Here is a 21,949-nt window from a genome sequence, read left to right as displayed (position 1 = left end):
TCCTCAGCCCGGCCTGCACCCTTGGGGGATGTCCGACTGCCAGTTCAGACCCGATCCCCTATCACAATCTGGGATGCCGCATGCACCAGTGACCATACTTTTCATACAGGTGAAAGGCATCTTGTTTGTTGTATGGGCAGCTACATTTTTTTGCCCTGATTATAAAAAGTAGTATATAACATGATCCTTCTGAGGCAGCAGTACCATTTTCCCCATCTTATGGGTGGAAAAACTGAAGCAGAGAGAAGTTAAGTAATTGGCTTTGTCACACAGTTACCAGTATAAGTGTCAGAATCAGGGTTGACCATAAATGTGCAAGCCAGAGTCCATGCATGTCATTGTTGTATCATCCTGTTTTTTCAGTGTTAGAGTAGCCTTACCAGGTTTTAATTTTTAAATCTAAGAGACTGTTCCCAATATACAGGGTAGGGTCCCTAGGCCTGGCAGCGATCAGGGCTGATCTGTGGGGTGACTCCCCCCCCCCCCCCCCCCCCCCCCCCCCCCCATCATGCTGCCACCAGTCGCCTCCCTCTTAGGGGGCAAACGCTCAACGTTTGGTCGATTTGCATATTAGGGTTTTATTATATAAGATTTTCACATACATTTTACTAATAATTCTTTCATCTCTGACACTTCTATTATAGAGAAAGGGCAAATAGTAATATCAAAATATTTCTTCTAATTAATTTCCTTTCTATTGTATTGTAATAACTATGTATGGTGCCAGGTAGGTACTAGACTTATTGGGGGGGTATCACTTTGTATAAATATCTAATCACTGTGTTGTACACCTGAAACTAATATAATATTGAATGTCAACTGTAATTTAAAAATTAAAAAATAAAATAAAAAAGAAAGAGAGGGAAACTGAGGAGCTAAAGAGGGGGTAAGCAGCCAATGAGGGATTCCCGCCCTGACCCCCATGTTGTTCTGCCTCTCTAAAGGTTGGGATACAATAGGTCAATCAATTAAGAGTCCTGGGACAAAGTGGTCTAAGGGTGCTGTCTGGCCATCTCCTGAGACGGAGCTGCCAGCATTGACTGGGGTCTGCAGCAGAAGGACTGAGCATGAGGGACCTTCTGTGGCAGATGCTCTCAATTCCCTCTGCATACAGATTCCCCGTCCTTCACTAGCTCACTGCATCTTTTGTTCACCAAAGAGAGCATGTGCTCAACAGGGAGTGCCAAATACAGAAGAGACTGTTCCCTCCAAGAAACACATCCTCAGAAAATGTGAGTCACTGCCTTGTGTGAGTGTCCTCCCTGAGTCTCTCACATGATGAGATGCTGTTAGTTATCTTGCTGGGTATGAATCCTAGCTCTGCCACTTTTTGGCTGGGTGACCTGGGCTGGGTACTGTGTCTCATCTGGAAATGGTGATAGAAACAGGATCCTTCTCATGGGATAGCCAGGAGAATAAATGGGGCCAACCCAAGTAGAGTAGTGTGGCTGAAGGCAGGGATCCCTGTGTTAGCCACAGCCACTGTCATTTCTCTGGTGGATGCACAGCCTCAGTGTGACCAGAACCAATGAGCAAGGAGGCAAAGAAATATAGTAGATAGATTAGGTAATTGTCCTGGGGGAGATAAGATCATAATATGTGGTGACTTTGTGGGGCCAACAACTATAAAACCAGCATTTGTAATATTTGCAGTAATTAACTTTAACTGAGTGAATTTGGGCAAGTGACTTTATCATTCTGCACCTCAATTTTTCTGATCTCTCCATTCTGTAGTGAGGATTAAATGAGTTAATGCAGGTAAAGGGCTTACAACAGTACCTGGTAGAGCAGGTATGTAAATGTAGGTAAATAAGTTATACAAATGAGTTCTTATGCCTTGAGATAAAATTTCAGTAACAGCATCAAGAAAAACATGATCAGCCAGGCCCGTGTGGCTCAGGGTTGAGCACTGACCCAGGAACTAAGAAGTCACCAGTTTGATTCCCAGTAAGGGCACATGCCTGGGTTGAGGGTTTGATCCCCAATAGGGGGCTTGCAGGATGCAGCCAATTGATGAAGTTTTTCTCTCTTCAATGTTTCTATCTCTCAATCCCTCTCCCTTTCTCTCTCTCTCTAAAAAAAAGAAAAACATGTTTAACCTCAAATAATTAACTGGAAGTGATGATATTTTCTGGAAAACTAGGTTAGTGACTCAGAAATGTCTCTAACAATGACAAAGATACTATCTCCAAAATGCTCAGGGAGAGCTTGAACTAGAAAGCTTTATGAAATGGGAGTATATGGAGAAGAGCAATAATTCTAAATTAATAGTATCTACACATATGATGAAAACTTAAGTATCAATTAATGAATATTATAAGAACCCATGAAACTCTTTGTGTCTTCAAATATTTTATGGATTGTTTACACACACACACACACAGCCTTCCTGGGAAAAAGGAGGTGGCTGTTTGTTTAGGACTGTCATGTGTCCAGGTCTATTTTCTGAGCATCTACTATGTACCAGGCCCTAGTTGAGGTCCAGGTGTCTCTGCTCTCCTAAATCTCTCTGTCCAGCAGGTGCAACAAAGCGGCATGATGTGCCCTGGGACCTTCACCATGAGGTCAGCAGGAGGGAGGAGCCTGGATGGGGGTTAGGAGGGCTTCTCCGAGTATGGCATGTCTGTGCAGATTGATACCTGAGGGCTGGTGTTATGGGTCTCCCCACAAAAGATATATTGAAGTCCTAAACACAAGGATCACAGAATGTGACCTTATTTATAAATAGAGTCTTTATAGAGGTAATTGAGGTAAAATGAGGTCATTAAGGTGAACCCTAATCCAATATGATTGGTGTCCTTATGAAAAGGGGAAATGTGGACAGAGACATGCACACAGGGAGAACAATGTATGAAGATGAAGGCAGAGATTGAGGTGAATTGGCAGAAGCCAAGAAGTCCCAGATTGCCTGCAAACCACCAGAAGCTGAGAGACAGATGTGGAACAGATTTGCTTCAAGGTCCTCAGAAAGAACCAACCCTGCAGACACCTTGGTCTCAGACTTGTAACCTCCAGAACTGTGGAAAAATAAATTTCTGTTGTTGAGCCACTCTGTGGTATTTGTCTCAGCAGACCTCGCACACCAATGCAGGGGGGTAGGAGTGAGTCAGCTGGGGTTGGAGGCACCTAGCCAGAGGGAACAGCACGCAGGGGAAGGGTGGCCAGAGCAGCTGTCACTGTGGAGAACATAACAGGGCCAGCAGGGCCTGGCCCTCTGGCCACCCTGAAAAGTGGGGGCCTTACAGGATCATATGGGGATGAGGTGAGAATGAGATGCATGGCTCATACTTTCTCTGACGGAGCACCCAGAGTGCCAGGCAGGTGACAAGTGACCAAGACAGTAGTACCTGCTTTCCTGTGGGGCAATAGGCAATGGAACAGAGAAAAGTGAGAATGATGGCAGGGGCTATGGAAGGCTGGGAAGGCCCATCTGAGGAGGGGGCATTAGACTAAGCCCCTCTGGAGCCAGCCAGAAGACCTGGGGGAAGAGTGTCCAGGCATTGGAGAGCCCCTGCAAAGGCCCTGAGGTCAGCACTGTATTTGGCAAGTTTGAGGAGCAGCAAGAGGTCAACGTGGCTGGAGGGCAGTGAGCGAGGGGGAGAGTGAGAGGACATGAAGGCAAGGGGACAAAAGGGAAGATCATGTAGAGTCTGGATGGGAGTTTGGGCAAAACACATGGTGCACTGTTGCCTGGTACAAATTATGTCCTCAGTAAATGTGTGACTTTATCAATAATCCTGGAAAGGGGTAAGCTGCTGGGGATTTTACTCAGGGGAGCGAGGATGTGAACCTAGTTTTCAGAGCGGCCTGAATGGCTGTTAGGTGTGTGAACTGGATTCTCAGTGTGACTGCAGCAGGCTTGCCTGCCCACCACCATCTCCGGGGACCTGGCTTCTGTCTCCTGACACTTGTCCTTATGAGCTCTGTGTTATTCACATATTTGAATGGCTCCATCCAGGTTAAGAAGGACAACCTTACAAACAGAACAGAGGAAGACAGGTCTGCTCCCACACAAAAGAAGAGGAGCCTTGGCCCAGGTTCCCAGACTCCGAGCCAAGCTCCCTCCCTCACCAGCTGTGTGAGTCTGGGAATGAACAATAGGTCTACCTCATGGAAATCCTGTGAGATTCTCTGAATTAATCGACACACATTAGCTTAGAACCAAGACTGTCGTACAGTGAGGACTTCATAAATGTTAGACATCATTTCCACCTACCTTAAAAAAACAAAAACCCTTTCTTAACTGCATACTCCTCTCCTCACGAACTTCACACACAGCTGCCTCCAATTCTGCTCCACCCTTCTCTCCTGCACCCTCCAGTCACCTCCATGAGGCTCACTCCCACACAGGCATCAGGTTCATCCATCTGACAGCTTCCGGTCCATCACTCTTGGGCTCCCCAAACCCCACACTTGCCTGGGCTCCTCCTTAGGCCCAGTCTTACACTGGGCCTAGTCTTACACCTTCCCTCTTCTCTACCTACATCTGGTCCTGGGTGAGCTTCTCCACCTTATGCTGATGACATCCACATTTCTCTCTCCAGCCTGACCTCTTCCCTGAGCTCCAGACTCCTCCCCCGACTGCCTCCTCGATGTCTTCCGCACATTGCAAATGTAACCCATCCAGGACTGAGCTCCGGAGCTCCACCCAAGCCTGCTCCTTACTCAGTCCCATCTTAGTTCAAGGCTACAAGAGCTGCTATCATCTCTACCTTGCCTTCTTTCACACCACAGCCGACCTGCCAACAACTCTGTCTACTCCTACTACAGAGAATCTATTCTGAAGCAGCCCTTATCCTCCTGGGCCTCCACCCTGTTCCAGCCTCCTTGTCTCCTGCCTGGACTGTCACAGCAGCTCCTCACAGGCCCTGCCCCACCTGCAGAGGTAAGGGCCCCAAGGACACCCAATTTAGATAATGTTCCTCCTCTGCTCCACACCCTTCCGTGGTGCCACCTCACTTATAGCAGATGCCAAGACAGGTCACAAGACCCTCAGTGACCTGTCCCCATTGTCTCTCTGATCTCACGTGCTCACGCTGTTCCAACCACTGGCCTTCCTCCTACAGACCAAGCATGGGTCTCTGCAGTTACTATTCCCTCTGCTTGGAATGTTCCTCATCCAGACACTGACTGACCTACTATGTGCTTTTCTTTTAAAAAAAAATATTTTTATTGATTTCAGAGTGAAAGGGAGAGGGAAAGAGAGATAGAAATATCAATGATCATAATCACTGATTAGCTGCCTCCTGCATGCCCCCCAATGGGGATCAAGCCCACAACTTGGGCATGTGCCCTGACAGGGAATCGAACCGTGATCTGGTTCATAGGTCGATGCTCAACCACTGAGCCACGCCAGTTGGGCACTGTGTGCTTTTCTTAGTTATCCTATTTATTCTCTGTCTCCCCAACCAAAATGTCAGCTCTCTGAGGGCAGGGACCCCAGTGCACCTGTTCACAGCTGTACTCCCAGTGTACGGATTGGCACAGTGTCCTGATGATCAGTGACTGAGGTGTCACTGTCTTCCCGGCCCCGAGACACTCAGCCTTTGATCCTGCATTGCCTTAGTGGGTGACCAGACACTTACTTCTTTGGGTCAGTGAAGGGAAGTGGCCGTGGCGGGGGCTCATCTGTTCTCTTCCACCCTGTTGGGTGTTTATTCCCCACAGGCTGCTTGGAGAAGAAGGACTTGGGGATGGAGGCAGAGAGCTGGAAGGAGCTGGACTGGGCCAGCTGTGAAGGTTGAGGAGTCTCTGCACTGGTAGTTTTGTAAACTTGAGCAGGGTACCCAGCCCTTGAGTTCATGTCACTGCAAAGTAAAAATGAAAGAATTAAGAGATGAAATTTATCCCATATCACAAAACAGATCTGTTTAAATGTACTCTTGGGAAATAAAAATGTTCATTAAACCAAGAGACACATAAATACATTGCTGCTGCAGAAAATTCTAAAGGTACAGCTGCTGCACAGCACTCAATCCCACCAGGAATGCCCTTCTAACACATTTAGTTCCTCTACGGGAATCTAAAAACATAGCCCTCTATGGGTGGATGACCCCCTGTGAGATTCCCCTCCTCCTAGGGACAATCTACACATCTGAAGGTGGGGATCCTGACTGCCTGTCTATAGGCAACCATAGCTTACAGTTTGCTCTATGGCCTTAACCTTTTCCTATGCATTAAAATATACACAATCAGAAATAGGGGGTACGGGGAGTGAGGATTATGTTTTTATATAACTGAGATCATGTTAATATATTGTACTGTAACTTGTGGTTTTTTTTTTTAAAAGTAGACTGATTTATCTTTTTTTAAAATATATTTTATTGATTTTTTACAGAGAGGAAGTGAGAGGGATAGAGAGTTAGAAACATCGATGAGAGGGAAACATTGATCAGCTGCCTCCTGCACACCTCCCACTGGGGATAGGCCCGCAACCAAGGTACATGCCCTTGACCGGAATCGAACCCGGGACCCGTCAGTCCGCAGGTTGACGCTCCATCCACTGAGCCAAACTGGTTAGGGCAACTTGTGGGGTTTTTAACTTAAAATATATATGTGATGTAGCTCTTCATTAATTTTAAAGACATCTACTATATATCAGACACTATTCCAGCTGACCTAATCCAAACCATAGCTCAATATCACAAATGCTGAATACCTGTGGAATTAATGCTACAACAAACCTCATGCTGTTGACTAGGACCCAATTCTTGCGGAGCCAACCGCTTATACCACGGAGGCAATTAACTTCTTAATGAAAGTCCAGTTCCATCTTATATAATAAAGAGCTAATATGCAAATGGTCTATCACGCTCTCATGCCATCACGGCTCAGACACTCAATACTGGGGAGAAAGAATGGGGACCAGCCAGGCACAAATGAGCTCATGAGAGAGGAATGGGGACCAGCTAGGCTGTGGCCCAGGAGAGGGACAAGCTGCCCACCCTGCGGTCCTGGGCACCAGTGGCTGTGCCTGTGCCTGTGCCTGCGGCCCGGGAGAGGAACAAGCCGCATGCTCTGTGGTCCTGGGCGCCAGCGCCTGCGGCTGCGGCCCAGGAGAGGGACAAGCCACTCACCCCGCAGTCCCAGGCGCCAGCGCCTGCAGCCCGGGAGAGGGACAAACCGCCCGCCCTGCGGTTCCAGGTGCCTGCAGCTGTGGCCCAGGTGAAGCCGCCTGTCCACAGTCCTCTGCGGCTGCGGCCAGCCCAGGGGAAGCCAGCATGGGTTCTGGGTGCCTGCAGCTGGCCAGAAAGAGGGAAGCCTGGGTCACGGGTGCCTGTGTAGGTCGATGCTCAACCACTGAGCCACGCCAGTTGGGCACTGTGTGCTTTTCTTAGTTATCCTATTTATTCTCTGTCTCCCCAACCAAAATGTCAGCTCTCTGAGGGCAGGGACCCCAGTGCACCTGTTCACAGCTGTACTCCCAGTGTACGGATTGGCACAGTGTCCTGATGATCAGTGACTGAGGTGTCACTGTCTTCCCGGCCCCGAGACACTCAGCCTTTGATCCTGCATTGCCTTAGTGGGTGACCAGACACTTACTTCTTTGGGTCAGTGAAGGGAAGTGGCCGTGGCGGGGGCTCATCTGTTCTCTTCCACCCTGTTGGGTGTTTATTCCCCACAGGCTGCTTGGAGAAGAAGGACTTGGGGATGGAGGCAGAGAGCTGGAAGGAGCTGGACTGGGCCAGCTGTGAAGGTTGAGGAGTCTCTGCACTGGTAGTTTTGTAAACTTGAGCAGGGTACCCAGCCCTTGAGTTCATGTCACTGCAAAGTAAAAATGAAAGAATTAAGAGATGAAATTTATCCCACATCACAAAACAGATCTGTTTAAATGTACTCTTGGGAAATAAAAATGTTCATTAAACCAAGAGACACATAAATACATTGCTGCTGCAGAAAATTCTAAAGGTACAGCTGCTGCACAGCACTCAATCCCACCAGGAATGCCCTTCTAACACATTTAGTTCCTCTACGGGAATCTAAAAACATAGCCCTCTATGGGTGGATGACCCCCTGTGAGATTCCCCTCCTCCTAGGGACAATCTACACATCTGAAGGTGGGGATCCTGACTGCCTGTCTATAGGCAACCATAGCTTACAGTTTGCTCTATGGCCTTAACCTTTTCCTATGCATTAAAATATACACAATCAGAAATAGGGGGTACGGGGAGTGAGGATTATGTTTTTATATAACTGAGATCATGTTAATATATTGTACTGTAACTTGTGGTTTTTTTTTTTAAAAGTAGACTGATTTATCTTTTTTTAAAATATATTTTATTGATTTTTTACAGAGAGGAAGTGAGAGGGATAGAGAGTTAGAAACATCGATGAGAGGGAAACATTGATCAGCTGCCTCCTGCACACCTCCCACTGGGGATAGGCCCGCAACCAAGGTACATGCCCTTGACCGGAATCGAACCCGGGACCCGTCAGTCCGCAGGTTGACGCTCCATCCACTGAGCCAAACTGGTTAGGGCAACTTGTGGGGTTTTTAACTTAAAATATATATGTGATGTAGCTCTTCATTAATTTTAAAGACATCTACTATATATCAGACACTATTCCAGCTGACCTAATCCAAACCATAGCTCAATATCACAAATGCTGAATACCTGTGGAATTAATGCTACAACAAACCTCATGCTGTTGACTAGGACCCAATTCTTGCGGAGCCAACCGCTTATACCACGGAGGCAATTAACTTCTTAATGAAAGTCCAGTTCCATCTTATATAATAAAGAGCTAATATGCAAATGGTCCATCACGCTCTCATGCCATCACGGCTCAGACACTCAATACTGGGGAGAAAGAATGGGGACCAGCCAGGCACAAATGAGCTCATGAGAGAGGAATGGGGACCAGCTAGGCTGTGGCCCAGGAGAGGGACAAGCTGCCCACCCTGCGGTCCTGGGCACCAGTGGCTGTGCCTGTGCCTGTGCCTGCGGCCCGGGAGAGGAACAAGCCGCATGCTCTGTGGTCCTGGGCGCCAGCGCCTGCGGCTGCGGCCCAGGAGAGGGACAAGCCACTCACCCCGCAGTCCCAGGCGCCAGCGCCTGCAGCCCGGGAGAGGGACAAACCGCCCGCCCTGCGGTTCCAGGTGCCTGCAGCTGTGGCCCAGGTGAAGCCGCCTGTCCACAGTCCTCTGCGGCTGCGGCCAGCCCAGGGGAAGCCAGCATGGGTTCTGGGTGCCTGCAGCTGGCCAGAAAGAGGGAAGCCTGGGTCACGGGTGCCTGTGACCGGCCAGAGGGAGGGAAGCCTGGGTCCTGGGTGTGGGGCAAGGCAGAGGCGGCTAGGGGCGATCAGGCCAGCAGGGAAGCAGTTAGGAGCAATCAGGCCGGAAGGGGAGCAGTTAGGGGCAATCAGGCAGGCAGGCAGAGGTGTTAGGGGCAATCAGGCAGGCAGGCAGCTGAGCAGTTAGGAGCCAGTGGTCCCAGATTGCTAGAGGCAGTTGGACATCCCCCAAGGGGTCCCAGATTGGAGAGGGTGCAGGCTGGGCTAAGGGAGCTCCCCATCCCTATGCACGAATTTCGTGTACCAGGCCTCTAGTTTCAAATAAGAGGTATTTAATGAGAAAATTAATGCCTTTGGAGTATAAGTCAATAAATCTTTTCTGCCCTGGTCAGTTTGGCTTAGTGGTTAGAACATCAGCCTGTAGACTGAAGAGTCATGGGATTGATTTCTGGTCAAAGGATGTACTTTGTTTGCAGGTTTGATCCCTGACCCCAACTGGAGCGTGTGTTGATTGTGTCTCTCTCACATCGATGTGTGTTCTCTCTCTCTCTCTCTCTCTCTCTCTCTCTCTTCTCCCCCTATCTCCTTTCCACTCTCTCTCTAAGGATCAATGGAGAAAATATCCTTGGGTGAGAATTAAAAAAAAATAAAATAAATCCTTTCTGAAGGTCAATTTAGCAATATTAGAGGGGCGGGACTTCTGACTATGACCTAGTGAGGAGATTGGCAAATCTTGGACCCCAAAAGCATAAAACAACCATTTGACAAAAACAACCATTTTAGCACTCTGTAAATTGACTAATGGCATATAACAAATCAAGATTCATTTATGCTTAAAAAACTGCTGAACTTCAGGTAAGAAGAGAGACATCTGAGGCATCTTGGCCTAGGGCTCCTCCCATCCCCATGCCCAGCTCAATGAACAAGGAAGTTTGGCCACAGTGGAACGTTTGAGATAGTAAAAGCATACCAACATATGTGCAATCATAATTTCAGAAGAGAGAATGGGGTAGAAGAAAGGTTTGAAGAAATAACAGCTGAAAACTCCTCAGATTTGATGAAAAACATTCATCTACACATAAAAGAAGCTCAACAAACCCCAAGCATGATAAATACAAAGACATTCACCCCCCACTCCCCCAAGAAAACCAGCTGAAAGTCAAACACTAAGATAAAAATCTTGAAAGCATAAATAGAAAAAGGATTCGTCACACACAGAGTAGCAATATAACCAACTGATGACTTCTCATTTGAAACAATGGAATGGAATGATATTTTCTTTCTTTTTAAAAAAATGTATTTTATTGATTTTTTACAGAGAGGAAGGGAGAGAGATAGAGAGTTAGAAACATCAATGAGAGAGAGACATCGATCAGCTGCCCCCTGCACATCTCCAATTGGGGATGTGCCCGCAACCAAGGTACATGCCCTTGACTGGAATCGAACCTGGGACCCCTCAGTCCGCAGGCCAATGCTCTATCCACTGAGCCAAACCGGTTACAGCTGGAATGATATTTTCAAAACACTGAAGAAAATCTGTCAATCAAGTATTCTATATCCAGCAAAACTACCCTTCACAAATGAAGGCAAAATATTTTCCCGATAAAGACTGAGAAAATGCATTGCTAGCACATCTGCCTAAAAAATAATAAAAGAGGTCCTCAGACTGAAAGGAAATGACTGTAAGTGGTGATCTGAAGCCATATAGAGGAATGAAGGGTCCAAGATGGTAAATTTATGGGCTAGAATTTATTTCTTATCCAACTTCTTTAAAGACAAAAGTTACGTAAAGCAATAATAATATTAATATATTGTTGGGTTTATAACATACATGAGAAAATAGTACAAAGGAGGGAAGAGAATGAAGCTATAGTGGAGAAAAGATTCTATGGTATATTGGAATTATTAGTATTAATCTAAATTATCCTGATAAGATGCATATTTTAATAACTAAAAAATAGCCAAAAATCAAGAGGACTCCAAACAGTACATTAAAATACATTTATTTAACACAAAAGGCAGTAGAGAAACAACAGAGGAGCAATAAAGACAGACATATAGAAAACCAAAAGCAAAACAGAAAATGTAAACCCATTCATTAGCAATAATTTCATTAAATGTAAATGCTTAAACACCCCAATTAAAAGAAAGAGACTGTCAGACTGGATTTAAAAAAGAAAGCAAACTTTCAACAATAAAGATTTTTTAAAAAGCAAGCTCCAATTATTTATATTTTCTACAATTTAGCAGCAGCTATTAATAGGGCCTAGGTTGTGCATCTGTGGGGGATGTCCAGGGAGCCATGGAATATATAACACAGGGAATGGACTCTGTATATAGTGGGCAGAAGGGCTCCCCCAAGGAGGCAATGGCGTCTGAGCTGAAAAGTGAAGGATGAGTAGCATCAATCTAATACACGAACTCCCAGAAATCCATGCCACAGAAAAGCCTGCACAAGATGGTCACTATGGTGCTGTGTGTAACCAGGAAAAGTTGGACATGACCTGAATGTCTTTTCATAGAGGATTAAAAAGATCATTCCAACCATACCCACGTGATCCAAAACTATGCAGCCAGTGCAGAGAATAAGGTAGATTTCTGTTTGTGGATGAGAACAGATGTCTGTAAGTGGAAACAAGGCATGGTGCAAAGCATGGCTCTACTCTTTCTTTTTAAAATGTACATATATTGTATGATTATGTAACATTTTTTGTTTTGTTTTTACAAAAAGGAATGTGCATATTTTTCCCAACTGTGGATCATAAAAGCAACTTACTGGGTCCTGACCATTATTAAGAGGGAAAAAATAGGCTAGTATAAAAACCAACAGTGACCATCATGTGAGGTAAGGGTAAATGGTTTTGTGGAACTTCATTAGGGATGTCCATGGTGGCTTATAATGTAAAATGCCTTTCCTGTTTAAGGGAATGGTCAAAAATGTTTGAAAAAACTGGGCTGATACAAGTTTGGAGAAAAATCTCTGGGGGAGCTTACACTAACATTACTATACCACTGGACAGAGTAATGATAGGGAACATGTACAGAATAACAGTCAAATGAAACTATATAAATGGCACACAGGGCAAAAGAAAGCGCCATCTGATACCCCAGTCTCCCTCGTCAAGGCAACCTTGGTCCACCCTTTACTTTTTCAACAGAGCACCCATGCATACACAAGCACATGTGAGTGAGGGAGTGTGTATCCTCCCAACGTTCTTTGTAAAATAAAAGGCAGCACATAGTAAGCTTGCTCTGCACTTGGCTTTGACCTTAATAATATGTTCTGGAGCTCGCTCCATGTCAGTCTCCACAAGGCCCTCTCTCTTCAATGGCTGCAGAGGGGCCACTCTGTGACTGTATCATAAATTATATTACCCTCATTTTACTTGCTACATCACATATTTTCTCTACCTGTTATCAGTAATGTCAACTTCTGTGAGCTAAAAAACATGAGATGATTAAAGAAGGGAAAAGGGTGAACACACTTTGTCTGTGTTTGCTAGCTAGCTCCATCTACTGCGTCTTTAAAAAAATTTTTTTTAAATTGATTTTTAGAGAGAGAGGGGGTTAGGGAGAAAGAGACAAGCATCAATGTGAGAGCAAAACATTGATCAGCTGCCTCCTGGGCACCTCCTACCGAAGGACTGAGTCAGTAACCCGGCATGTACCTTGACCAGGAATCAAACTGGCAACCTTTCAGTGCACGGGATGACGCCCAACCGAGACACACTGGCCAGGGCTATTCACTGACTCTTTTGATAGGGGTTTGCTCCTCTTCAGGCCCCGTGGCAGACACTAAGCGTGTCATCCTAATGCCTCCTCACCCTATATAGATGAAGGCTGATTTTACTCATTCTTTGCTTGAGGAAGGTGACCTAACACCCAATCCAGGGGAGAAATCCTGATTGATTGACAACACTTGTCTGGGATGGGTGTGGGGTGGGCCTGTGATCCACTTCTGGCCAGTGAGATGTTGGGAGAGAGAGAGAGAGAGAGAGAGAGAGAGAGTGTGTGTGTGTGTGTGTGTGTGTGTGTGTGTGCGCGCGCGCGCACGCGCACGCGTGCATGTGTGTTGTCCGCTGGGCGATTTCTGGGGAAGATCTCTTCATTAAAAACCAAACACACAGCCTTGGCCAGTGTGGCTCAGTTGATTGAGCACTGTCCTGTGCATGGAGAGGTTGCTGGTTCAGGCTCAATTCCTGGTAGGGAGCGTGCAGGATGCCAATTGATGTTGCGCTCTCACATTAATATTTCTCTCTCTCCCCTCTTCCTTCCTGTCTCTCTAAAAATCAATAAACTGCCCGTCCAGTGTGGACCTATGAATGAGGAGATCACAGTTCGAGGCACATGTTTGGGTTGCAGGTTCAATCCCCAGTAGGGGGTGTGCAGGAGGCAGCCAAATCAGTGATTCTCTCTCATCATTGATGTTTCTATCTCTCCCTCTCCTTTCCTCTCTGAAATTAAACACACACACACACACCAATAAACTATAAAAAATCAAAACAAAAACAAAAAACTTGCAGAAAACAACACTTCCTCTTCCACTGGACACTGATTCTCTGGTGGAATGGCAGCCACTTTGAGACTGTGAGGGGAACTAGCCTGTAGTCTGATGGAGGCAGAACAAAAACAGGGAAAGAACATGGGTCCCTGGGTGAAGAACTTACCCAGTCCTGGGGGCCTCCATAACTTGGGATTTCATGTTCTATGAGCTAAGCGTCTTCCTTCAATTGAGCTGGGATTTTCTGTTACTTGTAGACAAAGATATTCCCATGACTGTGTCCTTCTTCACCCTTGACAAGGCTCAGGACTAGATGGTGCCTCAGGGATGGCATGGTCTCAACCAAAAACTATTCTCCTGAACATGCTGTGCATCTCAGTTCAGCCCCTTGAGGTGGGCACCCTTTCCCACACACCAATGGACATGAGCAGTGCCAGGTGCCCAGTGCAGGGTGGAGTTCCTCACCTGCCTAGCAATCCAGAGTAAACATACTTTCTTTCGGAAGCACCAGTGTGGACAGGTGTCCTCCCTGGGCCTTAGCTTTTACCTGAAAAACGGGGCAGCACCAAGCAGTGGATGAGAACATGAGCCATGCTGCTCACCTGACCCAGGTTCTGATCCCAGCTCCAACTGACACACCGCAACCTTTGCTCGAGTCCCTTCCCTCCCTCTGTGAGGCTCAGTTTCCTCCTCTGAGAAATGAGACAACAACACACCTGCCTCATGAACTCATATGTGCAAAGTACTCGCACGGTCTGAGGAAACAGGGATGCGCTCCCCGAGGTGCAGTTATTATAAAAAGACGTCATGGGTCCAGAGACTAAAAGCATGGGCTCTGGACTTGGCACTCTCACCCCACCTTCACCCACAGAGGCTAAGTTATATCTCTGGGAAGCATTGAAGATTTTGTTGGAGTAAAAGGTTTTGTGGCTTACAAAAATGGTTGAAAACCATAGGCTAGATGGAGCAATCACACAGCTGTTTGGATATGTGCAATGCTCTGGTCTTGATGGGTGGCCTAGGGTGGGTGACAAGCACAAAGGGCACTGTGCTCCTGCCTTCAGGAGGAAGAGCAGTGGTGGAGCAGGAGACAGTGACAGTGCTGATCCTGCCAGGTGTGAGCACGCCAGGCCCTGCTCTGAGCATCTTACAGCTGTCATTTCATTTAGTTAGCTCAGCAACCCCAAGAGGCAGGAACTACCACCATCCCCATGTTTCAAGTGGGAAAACTGAAGCTCAGAGAGATTAAATAATTTCCCCAAATGACGTAGCTGGGAGGGAATGGAGCCAGGGTGCAAACCCAGACAGTCTGGCCCAAGAGAAAGAACCTGATTTTAACCACCAGCCTATACTTTCAATGACAACAGAAGTCACAATCAATATGTAGTGAGTGATCAGAAAAATCTAGCAGCAGCTGATATTTTTGGACCCAGATATATCTCAGGCCCTGTGCTAGGTACTTTATTATTTTTTAAAAATACATTTTATTGATTTTTTTACAGAGAGGAAGGGAGAGAGAGAGAGAGAGTTAGAAACATTGATGAGAGAGAAACATCGATCAGCTGCCTCCTGCACACCTCCTACTGGGGATGTGCCTGCAATCAAGGTATATGCCCTTGACCGGAATCGAACTTGGGACCCTTCAGTCTGCAGGCCGAAACTCTATGCACTGAGCCAAACCAGTTAAGGCTGTGCTAGGTACTTTAATGCATAATGTCGGTTCATCCACATAGCCTTAGACCACAGAGCCTATCATTACCCCCATTTACAGATGAGGAAATGGAGCCTCAGAGAAACCGATGGAGATCACATGGCTGGTTAGTGGTAGAGCTGTGATCTGGACATAGTTAGAGCCTGGGAAATAACACTGCTCACCCAGATACCCTTAGGTGGGCCCCTGATGCTTGACCTTAACTGCAGGACCAATCTCACCCTCTCTCCCTGGTGTGTGCCATGGCCCAAGAGTTAGTCAGCCCCTGCATGTGGCTGGAATAACGCTCCAGTGTAGTAGCCATGAGTAGCCGTATTCCACCCTGTGGCCTGGGAGCAGAAGTGGCAGGTCTTCAGAGAGTGGAAGCAGAGAGGCTATGGGGTCAAAGTCTATGAGGATCCAACCAGCGCTGGCCACCTCCACCAACCACTGCCCGCTCACCATCACAGCGGCCTCCTCCTGCCCACCCCCCAAATACAGCTGGAGGAGTCTGGGAATATCCGAGTAAGATCACAGCCCTCCACACGCCACCTGTAATGGCCCTCTGCCTTCCAGCTCCTTCCATTCTCCCTCCTACTCACTCTGCTCCAGTTGCATGAAACCTGTTCCCATACATGCCAGAAACATTTTACTGCAGGGCCTTTGCACTGCTCTCTCCCCCAAGATCTCTTCATGGTCCCACCTTCCCTGAGTTGGCCTGGGTTCCTCTTCCCAAGCTGACTGTGACTCTTGGAGGTCTTTGGCATGCGTGACCCCAGTCTCCTGGCTAACACAGGTAGGGTGGGCCCCAATGGATCCTAAGGCCCTCACATTACCTTTTGGGGCTCTGCCCCCAGAAGGGTATCTGATGATTTCTGCAGCACAGCCCTGGGACGGGAAGCCACGTGCTTCCTGCCTGCCTGGGAACGCCCAGCTGTGTCAGCTCTACACGAAGCCGGAGCCTCTGATCGCTCCTGAACAGCTCTGACAAATTGCCCTGGAAACCCAGGAAGGTTTGGAGTGTGTGCTGCCTCAGGAGAGGGCAGGGGTCCAGGTGGCTGCTCGCCTGGGATCACACAGCCCACTGTGGTGCCCACAGTAGGTGCTGGCGCCTGGCAGTGTGCCTGGAAGCCAGGCTCCCATGACGAATGTCTGGGGGAGAGTCTGTGCACTGAAATCATCAGTGGGCACAAGCTGCTACAGGCTGCAGTGCCCTCCCCAGCATGGCTGGAGTGTAAGAGGGCATCCGTCTTTGTGGGGGTTCCCTGTTTGAGCATGACAAGGCCCATCCCTCAAATTTTGCCTGCAAACTCATTCCTACTACCCCCAGAATAATTTGCCCTAGAGTAGCCCCGAGTGTTCTCCTCCCCAGACCTTATCGCCATCTGGCATGTTACTATTACATGGTAGCTCAGTTGTCTGCCTCACTCTCACCAGGAGAATATCAGCTCCATAAGGAAGTTGACTTAGTTTGACTGTGTTCCCTGCTGTATCGCCATTTTGGGAATAGTGCCTGGCACAAAGTGGGTGCTTTAATGGTCAAGCCTGCCCAGTCCTGCTCTTCTCTTAAGAATCTCAAGCTCCCAGTCTGCAGCAGCATTTGGCCCTGACTCTTACATAGCTTGCTGGCACTGTCTTGGACCCTTTCTGTCTCCCTCCTTATGTCCTGGCAGTGCCACTTGTCTTGTCTTCTGATCCAGGCCTTCTTCCTTCTCATTCACATTCAGCCTCAGCCCCAGGATAGCACTTCAAAACATAGATTTCAAAACATAAATCTGTCTGCACTACCCTTTCTGCTGAAAACTTCCCTTGCTGCCCACAGCTCTTAGGATCAAATCCAAACTCCTTAATGTGGCTGAAAGGGCCTTGCATGGTCTTCCCCCTGCTGACCTCCCCAAACTCAGTTGCCCCCTCAATTTCTACTCTTGAGCCTGGGGGGCCTGTTCAGCGACCTGAAGGTACCCATCCTCTTTTTTACCTCAGGATCTTTGCACATGCTACTTGCACAGAGACACCCTTTCCACACCCAATCTTTCCTTTCTCTTTTCAAAAATAACTGCCAAGACAAGGCAGAGGGAGGGCTTGAACACTGGTGGGCTGATTCTGGAGCCCACACTCTTACCTACCGTAAAGATGTTTCTTTAAATCAACTCATTTAATTTTCCTGAACTTGTCCAAGGCAATATCTATAAAATCAGAGAATTGAGTGGCAACCCTTTCTTTAATACTACCCATTAAAGCAAACATACATCCATTTCAAATACGTTTTCCTCCTGTACCACCCAAATCACCTAGAGCATTTTGGGAAATGCTGTTCCACATTAGAGCCTGGTTGCCTAGGATAAAACTTCCGGAAGCAGCTTTAATGACTAGATAAGAATGATGTGCAATTAGCATCAATTGTCTGTATGCAAATTAAAGCTTGTAACCTTAGGGCCCTCTTTCCTAGCAGGCTCCCCTCCCATGTTATTGTCCTCATTTCTAGGTTCAGTAAATCCTCTCAGACAAGGGTAATTTTATACCCACCTCCTGCCTCAGCTTTAGTCTACTCCCCAGCGCTGCTACCTTTATGTCAAAGATTTTGCAACCCTATAGTTACTCAGGTCACTATCATAGGCCTGTGTCCAGCACAGGGGCCACTGCAGCGGAGACCTGGGACATTTGTCTGACATTTGACATTTGTCTCAGCGATGATCTGATTCTCATCTGTCTCTCTCACTGGTGGTGGGCTGAGGTGTCTGGGATATAACAAATCCCTAAGAAGTATTTGTGAGCGAAGTGAATGGATAAATAAATAAATGAATGAATGAAGGAGCTGTGAGTTCCAATTAAAGACTATCTGTTTAGGGAGGCAGCCTGAGATGGAGACCAGGGACCGAGCTGGGACACTTCTCTCTCCCCACCTTCCCCCTTCTCCTGGGCCCCTTGACTCAGGATCTGTGCACTGAGGCAAGGGGAAGCACCGACTTACAGGTGCTCTGAAATCCAAATCTGCCACACAACCACTGTGAAATCATGACATCACTTCAGGAGGTATCAAGCAGCATTCTAACATTTTAAAAAGACGAGACTAGAACTAAGTGCTTCGCACACAGGCTAAGTATTGTTTGGGAAATTTTTGCTTCACCTTTTTTTAAGGAGTGCTCAGAGAAGGGAAGGGAAGGGATGCTGTGAGGCTGTGGCTTAAGGGGTTCTTAAGGGGTTCACCTTAGGGTCAGGCAGCTCAATAATCTTTGCCTGGAGTCATAGACCTCTGAAGGGGCCCATGGACCAGGCTGAGCCCCATGGCTGCAAAAGAACTTTTCATCCTCTGCATTTTTCTGGGAGATGGTTCACTGCTTTCGTCAGATTCTCAAAGTGTGTGGTTTGGACTCCAGGTTGTTGGTTCTCCAGTGCCTGTTCTTTCTCATTCCCCTGCCAGTCTCTCTACCAGTGGTTCTCAAAGTGTAGTCCCAGGATCTACTGGGAACTTAAAAAAAAAAAAAAGCATATTCTTTGGCCCTTTTGACCTACTGAGTGGGACCCAGCTTCTGTGTTGACAGCCCTCCAGGGGATTATCTGGGGACCACTGCACGTTACTGTGTCGGCTGAAAGGCTATACCATGATCTCCCAGACTTCATTGTCTCTGGGATGGTCATGTGACACTGCTTGCTGAAGAAGGTTTTGGGAAAGCTTTTGTTTTCTCCATATAAAATGAGCTCTACAGATGCTGCAATCTTTCCTCTGCTCTCTGCCTCCACGTTCCCCAGGGGCTCCACAGCTACCCAGAGACCAGGAAGTGGCAGCCTGCGTGGTAAGGATGGGGGAGCAGGAAGACACAGGGTACAGCCTGAGGCTCTCCCTGAGCTGCTGCATCAGCCAGGCTCTGTCCTCTTGCACTTTCCTTCAGGGCACAGTTAAACCTCTATTTGTTTAAGCTGGTGTGGGTCAGGTTTCCCATAACCTCCAGCCAAACACACTCCTAACAGATGCATTCTGTGACCCCAGAAAGCATAAAAACCATGGGTCTCAGCAGAGGGAGAAAGAGACAGAGGACATCAGGGACAGATGAGACAACCAGCCAGGGGTTTCTCTCCCTCTATTGTGTTTTTGAAGGCTGATGGATGGGCAGCACGGGGTGCTCCATGAGCCTCCTAACTCTGTAAGCAAACTCTTGTACAAGCTCATACATTTGTGAGCATGTTTCTGAGGCTGGGACCCTGCCATCAAGCCTGTGGGGGAAGTAGAAAAGGGTCAGGATCCCCTGAAGGGCCCGGGCGAGGAGCAGCGCCTTACCTGGTCTGCCTTGGTGGGTTGCGACTGCCCCCGGTCAGGCCTGTAGGGGTGCTGGAGCCTGAGTTGTACAGCTTCGGTCGGTAGGCCTGGCTCTGGGCAGCAACCACAGGAGCAGGCGAGACCTCCCTTCGCCTGTCTGCATGGTGGGAATGGCCAGTGGACTCACGCCCACCCCCACAAAGGCCAATACTTCCTGGTGACTTGTGTGGCTTGGCCGGCCGAGGTGCCTTGGCCAGTGACATGCAGCTGGGGCTGGAGGTGTAGAGGGTGGTGTCAATGCCGCTGTCACTGGAGCCGCCCTTGGAGAGGGGGTCTTGCTCTGGCTCCAGAGGGTCCAGGGGGTCAAACCAGCGGTCATCACTGTGGCTGCTGGAGGCGTTGCTGGACAGGGTATTGCTGCTGGAATGACTGGAGTACTGAGGCTCTCCCTGGAGGCAAGAGAAGTGTCATCTCTAGATTCCAGGATGGGGCAAACCTTCCCTCCCTGGGTCCTACTCCCCTGAGTGTGACCCCTGGAGCCAGACAACTTCTAACTCTGGCTCCCTCACTTACTGGCCATGTGACCTTGGGCAAGTACCTCAGTTTCCACATGTATAAAATGGGGTTGATACTAACTACTTCATGGGGTCGCTTGGAGTGATGACATTATGTATGCAACAAGAGCTCACAGTTGAAGCTCAACATGTCTAAAACTCAGCTCCTGGCCTTCCCTCCTGAATCTGCCTCTCCCCCTCTCAATAATGGCACCACCATCCCTTCAGCTGTCCTACTCAAGAGCCTTGGAGTCACCCTGGACCTGCTTTTGACCTCATACCATGCCCACTTCAATAGTAAATCTTGTTGCTAGCATCTTCAAAACTGATTAGAACTCACCACTTCTTCTGCGGCTCCATCCACTACCTCCCACAGTGGCTTCTTCCTAGTCTCCTTGCTCCTGTCCGTCTCCCGGCTAACCCTGCCCGTTTGTTCCCTATATGCACCCACATCAGTTCATGTTCCTTCCCTGTTTAGAACCTTCCTGTGGTTCCATCTCACTCAGGGGAGAAGCAAGAGTCCTCACCAAGGCCCCCAAGTGATCTGGCCCCATGTTCCGGTCTCTAACTTGATCTCCCTCTATCTATCTCTTGCTCACTTTGCACCAGCCACATGGGCCTCCCTGCTGCTCTTTGAGCATGCCAGGCACACATCCACTTCAGGGCCTTTGTACCTGCTGTCCCGCTGCTTGCAATTCTCTTCCCCCAGATGTCTTCATGGATCACCCCCTACTTCATTCAGGATTTTGGCTTAAAGGTCACCTCTTCAAAGACCTTTTCTAGCCACCTCATCCTAAAGCACTTTTCCCCTTAACTGTGCTTTGTTTTCCTTTCCCAGCAAGAACCAGTTCTTGGTGTTACATGATTTATCTGCTTATCTACTTATTGCTTGTTGCCCCTAACGGCATGTCAGCTTTGTAAGAACAGCGGCTCATCTGTTTTCTTCATCATTGTGGCCCCAATGCCTGGCATGTTGCAAGTGCTCATCAAACACTCACTGAATGAATGGATGTGAAAAGACTGCCAAGTGCTCACCAAAACTATCTCCTTCTGGGCACACAGGACTACATTTCCCAGCTTCCTTTGCAGTGAGGTGTGGTCAAGGATGAAGTCCTGGCCACGGCAATATAAGTGACAGTGATTTTTGCTATTTCCATGCTTGGACTACAAAAACTTCCCACATGAACCTCTCTCCCTCCCATCCCCTGCCTCGGAAAGAGGCAGGGCAGGAACCCAGCAGAGGGATCCAAGGCCCTGAGGGACAGTGGGGCCACAAGATGATGTTAGAGACCAGAACATGGGTTCCTGAATCACCATGTGGAGAGCTGCTCTCTGAATACCTGCACTGAACTGTTACATGAGAGGGAAATAAACTGTTTTGTGTGAGGTCACTAAGACAGCCTGCCATAGCTGTCATAGCTGTTAACCTACTGCCATAGACTGGATGTTAACCTACTCCCCCCAAATTTCTATGTTGAATCCTAATCCCCAGTGTGATGGTATTAGGAGGTAGTACCTTTGGGAGGTGATTAGGTCATGAGGGTGGAACTCTCATGAATGGAATTTTTAAATCCTTATATATATTTACCTATGTATTCCTATATCTACACTAATAAAAGAGAAACATGCAAATTGGTGTCACTCCACTATGCCCACCAGCCAATCAGAGCAACTATGCAAATTAACCCAACAAAGATGGCAGTTAATTTGCATAC

The 21,949-nt window shown here is 47.8% G+C and overlaps 1 protein-coding gene across 1 annotated transcript in view; it reads right to left on the bottom strand.

The window, feature by feature from the left end:
• SIPA1L3 (signal-induced proliferation-associated 1 like 3) overlaps positions 1-21,949 on the bottom strand; it is a 305,840-nt gene that overhangs the window by 31,919 nt on the left and 251,972 nt on the right. The window contains exons 18-19 of the mRNA XM_014544696.1: positions 19,702-20,129; positions 7,543-7,764 (exon numbers count right to left, since the gene is read on the bottom strand). Coding sequence (XP_014400182.1) covers positions 7,543-7,764; positions 19,702-20,129 — 650 coding nt within the window. The remainder of the gene's footprint in view (positions 1-7,542; positions 7,765-19,701; positions 20,130-21,949) is intronic.

Source organism: Myotis brandtii, unplaced genomic scaffold (assembly GCF_000412655.1).
Source record: "Myotis brandtii unplaced genomic scaffold, ASM41265v1 scaffold379, whole genome shotgun sequence".
In the NCBI taxonomy this organism is placed as follows: Eukaryota; Metazoa; Chordata; class Mammalia; order Chiroptera; family Vespertilionidae; genus Myotis; species Myotis brandtii.
This window is presented reverse-complemented; position numbering and strand designations above follow the sequence as displayed.